We start from the raw sequence: 8,813 nt of genomic DNA on the forward strand, positions 1-8,813 counted from the left end.
ACTGAGTGGCTTTAAGTGACTAGAGACAATAAAAATGTGGAGTCTTAGCCCAATTAACTATACAATTGAACAGTATTTGTCAACTTAAGATCAAAATTGATTACTCAAAAAGAAATTCAGCCATTCTGCACAGTACCTAAAAACTTGGAAGTTTTAACTCACAATTGCAAAAGTAAAACAATTGATGTGGTAGAGGTTACCCAGCAGTACTTATGGGGTTTTCTTAACCCGTTGGGCTCAACAAAAACAAAACAAAACAAACAAAAGAAGCACCACACCCTTCCCTCAAGGCACACAAAATTAAGATACCAGCTAAGGCACCTTTGTATGCCTTCGGAGCTGGCAACTGCTATAAGAATTACCTGCAGGCATGAAAACAGCTGTAGCTGCCCTGAACAGTGGAATTATTATTTAGACTAATTGGCTGAATTAGTTGGAACAGCTGCAAGTGATCTGAGGACCTACACATGAGCCTTTCTGAGTAGCCTCTGTGTGGAACCTCCACCCAGACAGGAGTCCCTGTGAGGAATCTCAAGAATTCAGCTTAATGTAAAATGTAAACACATTTTAATTCAGCAATGCATTATGTTGATAGAATTAGCACCAGCTCATGGTGGTCTTTCTGTCATAAGGAAATGTATCAAGCAGGTAAAATGGCAGACAGAATCACAGAACCAGTGAGAAGTACTGATGATTGCATATCTTATGTACACAAATGTTTAACAAGTTTTCTTGGTTTTGTTTGTAAGAGTTTTCTGCAGGGAACCCAGACCTTTTGCTTCAAGACAAAGGAAAACATTCTTGTCCGAAGACGAAGTGCAGAAATCTGACAGGTATTCTAGCACTCTGAGGATACAAATAAAGCCAGGAGTTCTGTTTTGCAGACATCTAAGCTTTAAATTAGCTTTTTGTTTTTTAAATACACCAAAAAAAGAAGAAACCACTAAAAAAATAATCTCAAGCCACTGGCCAAGCTTGACTTGAAAGCAGATTTACTTCATTGTTTAGCTTAGCAAGAGTAATGTGAATTCTTGTCATCTCCTAAAAATTCACTAACAGTTATTTAGATTTGCAGCTCACACTGCTACAGTTCATATAAAAAGACACTAAAGAATTTGTATGGTTCTTGTAACTTTCCAAACATGTTATACTGAAATTATAATTATTTTAGTACTGTGATTTATTTGCTGACAGAATTTTAAAAAAGAAAAACAGAGTATAGATTGGGCTAGAAAATATTTAGAATCTTCTCAATAACTGAATACGAAAAACTGCTTGGCTCTTTATACCAAAATTTCCACTAATATCATATATAGATTGAAGAATGTGGGAAGTGACAGATGTTTTCATATCCCGTTTATAGCCAAACACCTGCAGCACGTTACCACTGATCTTCCACTTGTTTATCTTCTCCCTTGAGCCAAGGACTATTCAGGCCCTGCTACTCCTCCAGTTCACACCAGAATTCCTTCTCTCTTTCCCACAGGAAAGCCTGACTTCTCTGCTCCTTTCAGTTGCTCTGTGCGTATCCAAGCAAGGCAACACATTTGAAGCAGGGATAATACGTTATCACTAATGAAAGTCAACAAGGTGAATTAAGACAAGATGAAGAGTGAGACAGACAGCAACTAAAACCCCCGATCTACCATTCTGAGGCTTTTTTTTTTTTATTAAAGGCACACAGCTACATTCATACAATTATAACACAAAACACTGTTTCAAAGGTAGAAGACCACAGCAGCCCAGAGGACCAGCGTAAGACAGTGGGACTGACCTTATAACCATGTAAGATCTGATTATTCATGTGCCCTTCTACCACTCACCCCACACTAATAGGCTATTTGTAAGCACTGTGATTCCCCTTTGGATTTTCTGAAGAAGTCTTAGACCTCACTTCACCTGTGAGCAGGCATCTAAAAGACAAGTCCCATCCCTCTGTAGGGAGCCCAAAGAGGGCATGATGGAAACACGAACATGCCTCAGAAGCCAGACTTAGAAAACTGAAAATCTACTCACGTATTGCAAACTCTGGCTCTCGCGTTAGATACACGACAAAACGCTACTGAGTGGAGCAGTTCTAGCTTCCCAAGCACTTCTGAGCTTTTTCGGTCATTTGAAAACAGTAATTCCTGTTAACTCCTGTAAGTAGACTATCCTTCGCATCTAGTAACTTTTCCCTGTTGTACATAAATACTTCAGAAGGGGTCCTTTTGAGACAGTAAAACAGAAGGATTATTTCATGTCAAATGTCACATCCAGTTTGGGGTATCAAATTCTGGGCACTAGATAAGGAGTCCAAAGGGCTATGCCACAAATGATCAGAGGTTGAGAGCACAGGGGGAAGAAGAGCCACCCCCCTCCCCAAGAAAACAGAACCCATGTTTTATGAAAATTTAAAGGTGTAGTCTTTAGGATAAGCAAAGATAACCATTCCACTCTGAAAGGACCAACAAGCGGGAGAGGACTGATTCAGGTTGAAGGGAAGGAATTCCTCTGGCTCTTCCTTTTCAGTCTCACTGCAACATGTCTCTTCCAGCAGAGGTAAGTCAGCAGAAGGAATCCCCTGCCATCCCTTCTAAACGAAACCAGGCTTACGAACGGCGAAGGACCACATCAGTTCGTCACTACACCCGCCACATCAGCCCCAACACTTCTCTCTCCTCTCCCACCCACGCAAACGCCGCCAAAGTGGTTTCACCTTCCCGGCCCGAGCGGCGAGAGCTACCCAACACCGCAAGGGAAAGCCCCACGAACCATGTTTCCGATGTTTCTTCCGCACTCGTCTTCTTCCCCGAAGCCCGTTCAGCCCTACAGCGGGCTCTGCCGAGAGCAGCGCAGAGCCAGCGGGTACCCTTCCCGACCCGCCGGGCCCGCTTCCACTGAGGGGGCGGCGCATCGGGGCGGGGAGCCGTGCGGGAGGCGGGTGCATCCCCACACGGGCATGGCGGGGGGGAGGAGGGGGGGTAGGCCGCACAGAGCCCCTTCCTTCCGCTTCCCAGCCACTGCGGGGCTACCGGCACCGCCCCATTCCCCGGGCCCGCCGTCCCCTGCTCCCCACTCGGAGTCCCGCCAGGCCTCAAGACCCCACGTCACGGAAGGTGGCGGGGGGGGGGGGGGGGGGCAGAGTGGGAAGACGGCGCCCACCCCGCCCCCGGCAACGGGCACCACAGGACGCCGCATGGGGGGGGCAGGCCGCAGGGCGGAGCTGGTGAACGTGAGGCGATCACAGGAACGCCTCTGCCTGGAGGGTACCTGCACAGGTCGTCCAAGACGCTGCTGGGGATCTCGGCCCTTTTGGTCTCCATGGAGAAACACGGCTCATCCCGACGCGGCGGGGCCCGAACCACGGTGTTACAGCGGCGGGGGGTGGGGGAGGCGGAGCTGCTGGGCGCCCGCCCGGCGGGGAGCGGGGCGGGGAGGCGGCGGAGGGGCAGCCGCCTTCGCCAATCGCCTCGGGCCGGCGGCTCCCGGGCCTGACTAGGCCAGCCAATCAGCTGGAGAGCTGCTGAGGGGAAGGGGTCGTCCCCCTCCTCAGGTGATTGCGGGAGGCAGCCAATGGGTGCCGCGAGACGTCACAGCGCGTCACGCCAGCCTTTGCGCCGCTATGTGGGGCGTTGCTGGTGGCCGGTTGGTGGAGGCCGCGTCCTCTAGCGGCGGTAGGCGGGATAGCGGGTGCTGTGGCCGCTGAGGCGAGGCACGATGTTCTGCCCCCTCAGCTTCTCTCTCAGCTCCCCGCCGCCCGGTCACACCGTTTTCCCGTTCCTCCGCCCGTCCCGCTGTTGCGCCTGAGGTAGTCGGGTTCCTCTCGGTCGGGCTTTGCTTCACCCTCCGCGTTTTGAACTTCACGGCCTTGGGAGAGAAGCACGAAGCCTCTCAGGCTATATTCCCGTTAATTCATTTTCGCTGCTGTCGAGGCTTTGGGCTGAAGTCATGAAGTTTTAGTGCTTGGAAGTATTCGGACTTCGCACTGTGAATGAGCGGGTACGGGAAACGTTTTTAACTGCAGTGAGGACGAGGGAGATGTACCAGAGGAAGATGCCCCCGACGAAGCCGTCCCCGGGTTGGCACCCGTGGAAAGCCACCTCCGCGGCAGCCGGCAGAGGGTGTCGCTGCTCTCGCCGTTGCAGTTGCTGTGGCGGCTCAGCCTCACCCGCCGCAGGCCGGAGGTTGCTGCTGCTGCCGGCGTAGATTTCGATTAGAAGTGAATATTTAAAGCATTTCTCGCCGTGTCCCCTCCCCGCCAAAGTGCCTGAGCTCCCTCTGACCGCACTTCCACGGGAATTTCCCTGGGGTTGACAGCTCTGCTGTCCCATCCTCCTCTGCACTGGAACACAGGAAGCTACAGGGGACAGAACCAGTAGAAAAATTGATGTATAAAGCAGTGAATAGTTTCCTACTTCAGCTACCAGAAGCAGCCAAACCAGCAGAGGAGAGAGGACAAGAACAGATGATCAGGAGGATGATGGGATGATAGGTGCATCAGCCTGGAGTGGCTTAATTGTGGTGAATTTACACAGTAGAACTCACTGAAAGCACCAAAAGCAGGATGTCACATTTTATGCTTCCCTCTGCCTCTGGCATTCCACCAGGCTTTGTACTGAGCCAATGGAACTCCCCAGTTCAAATTTCAATATTTTTAGAAGAAAAATATTAGTAGCAAAAAAATCTAGAGAAGTACGACAAAGAAGAATACAATCTAGAGAAATTTTGTCTGAGGCTGTGCTATGAAATTAAGCACTTTAATATTAATTCAGTGTGCTTACAAGCTTGTTTGAATAAAGAAAGGAGCTAACAAAGACACCAGCCTAGTTTTACCTTGAAGATGCAAGAAGTATGTATATACACAACTCATTTTTTAACTGTTAACAGGGACAGAAAATGAGAAATGTGTCCTTTGCGTCATTTCCTAAGTTAAAACAAAGAACAAGAGAATCCACGATAGCTCCAGAAGTTCAAGGGAAGGGCACTCAACCAGGTATAGGAGGAACAATATCTTAAGAAGACTTTAGAGCACAATCTTACTAGAAGCAGCACATTTACATATATTGGCACCTCTCCTGCAAACTCCACGCAGTGGTATTTGGCAGTGACTATTGCCCCTCTACCTTTATTGCTGTGATGTTTGAGAGGATGGGTGGCTTACATCTGTAAGTCAATGTTGACTTACAGAAGTACTTTGGCAAAGGAAGGGAAGTCAAGGACTAATGATAGTACTGATATGGCTAGACAGAGGGACAAATGGAAGGGTCTGAGTGCAAACTGGTAAATCCCATTGCTTGGGGTTTCAGAGAGTTCAGCTTCTACCAGAAAGGGTAGACATAGGAGGTTCTGTAAAAGTTACATGACCAGCATCCCTTTCAGGTATCAGGGTATTCTTCCTATTAGTGTTTTTCTCTGCTCTGCTACATCTTTTTTTTTTCTTTTTCTTTTTTTCCCCCATGCGGATGTGGTACCAGGAGCTCCTGCAACTGATAAGGAGAAAAAAAAAAAGTGTTTTAGAAAATATACTTTGATACCTTTTTTCATCTATGCTACTATTATCCCATTCATGGTTTCTGGGGGAAAAAAAAAAACAAACCCAAACCTGATACAATGAAAAAATCTGTGTGTCAAATGTTACCTAAGTTATGAAACATTCTTGGATAATAGGCTGCTTAACATAGTGGAAATGTACTAACTGAAGAACATAATGGAAGTTTATAGACTGTGAGCCCAAGCTTCCAGGACAGACAAGTGAGAAGAGACACATTTGAACATTTGTGCTTGCTCCATTTTTGAGACATTGCTGAAAGACTCTTGCTTAGCCAGAACCGACATGTAAGAAAAAATGTGTCTGCAAGTGGGATTTGGAACTGTGTCTCATTGCGGTTTCTTTTTTCTCACTTGGAACTTTGTTATGTTTTCTGATTTCTTTGCTAAAATACCATGCACTCTTTTCACCCATTAGCTCATGCAAAGCAAGTTTAGTTAAAGCTGACACATTCAGGTTATAGTATTTCCCCAGAGATAAATCTACGCATAGGGCCCTCCAGTGAACTTGCGTGCATAGATGTGTTGAGGGCAAAGTTGGCAATGCCTCTTGTCAAGCTGCAAGGGCAATTAGGATAGTAGAAGGGCAAGGTATAGCATGGAGAAGTTTACCTGGTACCGGCAACACCTCACAGCTCCAAGGAACCTGCAGAATCACCCGGTGATGTAGTCAAACGGGTTTTTAATCTTTGTTTATCAGTCAGCCTTGGCAGTCAGTCAGGCAACAATATGATACTTGGAACATAATTGTCTGTTTGCACTGGGGACAAGGAGAGAAGGTAGCAGAAAATAAAAAAAGGGGTCAGCCGTTTGCGCAATGGGAAAGGAGTCTCAGAAGAGGAGCTAGATTGCACAGGAAAAGTGACAATTGAGGGTGGAGAAAGTTTTGCTTGAAGAAGATGACCAACATGGAGGATAGAATTGCATTGACTAGGAGGATAGTCTCAGAAGCCAAGAACCAGCCAAACCCAGAACTCAATAAACATGCATTTGCAGTTTATGTTAATTAGAATAAAGACTGAGGCAGAGCCTGGAGAATCTGCAACCAAGTGAACTGGTCTGAGGCTTGCCTAGGTCATCAGAAAAGGGCATTAATTCCGCTCAGCCCTTCAATAAATGGTTTCTATGCTAAAATCTCCAGCAAAGGATAGCTAATGTAGGTAAAGGGAAAGAGGGCTGAAAGCACTGATTTAACTTTCATAAGCAATGTGACCTCAGCACCCCCAGCTGTTGTAAGCTGGTATTTTGGGTTAGATTTCTGTAAAAGTTACAAGGAGACAATGCAAGCACTCCTCCCCTGCTCTGCTCAGTTAGCGTGTTACATGGGAAATGAGGTGAGTGGGAGAGCTCACACAGACCGGTATTTCAGGTGGATGGTGGACATACTATATAACCAACACTATATAACCCATGCTGAGAAACACGAATAGTTAAAAAAATTTGAAGCAAGGTGTAGGTATAGCAAATCACCCACAAAAAGTAAGTGAAAATTTAGACTTGAATCCATGTTTGTCTCAGTTCCCTGATTGTTAAGAAAAGTAAAAATAAAAATAATTTTTATTAAATGAGAAGCACTACAGGAAGGGCCACACATGTAGTGATGCACAAGAAATTATAACAATAAGATGCATTCAGTAGAAGATTTGGATGAAGTATGGTAACTAAACCCTGGTGAGTTTCTCTGAACCCTACAGAGGAGGTAGGGAACCTGTGGAAAAAGAAAAGTCAGTGATCACGTTGTTTGCATTATGTATAGAGAGCTGTGGTAAGCCTGCACAGAAAAATCTGCATTAGGCTTCTCCTAATAATTTTCGGATTTAAGACTTTGCAAGTAATCATTAATTTAATGGCAGTAACACGTACATTGTTATACATACAGGACAAGTATGCAGTAAAGCACAGCGCATGCTACAGGGCATGACTGCATGGTTTACTTAAGGCAACACTGAACTCAAACAGGCTTAACCAGATTATCCAGGTAACATATTTACACATCCTTTGGGCATGATCATCCACTCAAACTCCACGTTAAGATGATTGTCGGAGGAAGTATGCACCTGTGCTAAAGCCAGAGGCTAACCTTTAACGCTGGATGGAGGATAGGAGTGGACTACAGCTCAAGGTGAAAAGATACATAGGGTGGAAGAGAGATGAAGTCAGTGAGCATATCTTGTCCCTAGGCCATTCTAATCCTAAAATCAGACTAAGTAGCTTAAAACATCAAAGTAGAGAAGCAAAGATACTAATTTGCATTAACTGGGAAAAAAGGGTAGACAAAAAAATAGGGTACAAAAAAGGAAAATTAATAATGGAGGACAATAGAAAGGAAATAACCCTCTTACCTGCTGTTTTCTTTTAGTTCCTTTCAGACAGCAACCCTCAGCAGGTAGCAACTCTCAGCCTGCCAGTCTACATGTGGTGTAAGGGTGCAATTCCTCTCCCAGCCCAGATGCGTCCTGCAGCCTGTCACTTAAGGTGTCAGCTTTGGTATTTTGTGATAATCTATAGCTAGAGGCAGAGTAGCCTGGACAAACTGTCTACTACTGCATGTGCTTTGGTTCTGATGTCTAGGACACCACTACTTTCAAAACCTGCACGATGGGAAGGCACTCGTCTCTTGGTCCTCCACGGGGCAGTCCTGCTGCATTTTTCTGCTTTTCCTCATCTCCAGCAGAAGCTCCTTGAGCAGGTCACACGGTGCTCCTTTAACCTTCCTCTCTAGGCCAGTTCCTTCAAGTTAAAGTATTCCATCCTTATTCTCAGTTTCAGCCATTTCTGGGAACAAGAAGGAGCACTACCCAATATTGTGTGTTCTCCGTATTGTGTTGGAAGAGCATTGGTATATTTCTAGTACAATACCCTACCTTTGTTTCTATTTGCTTTTCCAGTTTGCTGCTTCTAACAACCCATTCTTCTCTTGCTCTGTAACAATTAAAGCATCATAAACAAAACAGTTATGCATGTTACTGCTAAAAGGAATTTGCTCAGCACATTGTAGTACACTGAAAATGTTTGTCTAGCACAGATCAACTGGGAGAGATATTAATGCCACATTTAAAAGTATGTTTTGGAATAAAAGAACAAAAATACAAAGCGTTATTATGAAAAGTCAGATGGAATTCAGTTGTTTTTAACATTTTTATTAGATTCCATTTTCTATAATAGTTTTGTGTCTTATCTGCTCTCCTCCTTGGTCTTACAGGTATGATGAAAAAACCCAGAATTTTTAGAGGGACTTTATTAAGCGTGAGGAGAGAGAGCATGGGAGAGAAAACAAAAACCAA

At 45.4% G+C, this 8,813-nt stretch overlaps 1 protein-coding gene and 1 long non-coding RNA gene across 3 annotated transcripts in view; both read right to left on the minus strand.

Annotated features, from left to right (window-relative positions):
* Nucleotides 1–3,387, minus strand: part of DCP2 (decapping mRNA 2) — a 34,978-nt gene extending 31,591 nt beyond the window's left edge. Inside the window, exon 1 of one of the 2 annotated variants that reach the window (XM_063321365.1) lies at nt 3,253–3,387. In XM_063321365.1, coding sequence (XP_063177435.1) covers nt 3,253–3,305 — 53 coding nt within the window. In that variant the 5' untranslated portion in view covers nt 3,306–3,387. Of the gene's footprint in view, nt 1–2,754; nt 3,222–3,252 lie in introns of those variants that run through there. The other variant, XM_063321366.1, reaches the window with a different exon arrangement.
* Nucleotides 3,388–4,874: 1,487 nt separating this feature from the next.
* Nucleotides 4,875–8,484, minus strand: LOC134508490 (uncharacterized). Its single transcript, XR_010069066.1, has 3 exons — nt 7,872–8,484; nt 6,142–6,289; nt 4,875–5,468 (listed from the first exon to the last, which is right to left on the minus strand). It is a non-coding gene; the product is annotated as an uncharacterized LOC134508490 (long non-coding RNA).
* Nucleotides 8,485–8,813: the final 329 nt, after the last annotated feature.

The sequence above is a fragment of the Chroicocephalus ridibundus genome, chromosome Z (genome assembly GCF_963924245.1).
Source record: "Chroicocephalus ridibundus chromosome Z, bChrRid1.1, whole genome shotgun sequence".
NCBI lineage: Eukaryota > Metazoa > Chordata > Aves > Charadriiformes > Laridae > Chroicocephalus > Chroicocephalus ridibundus.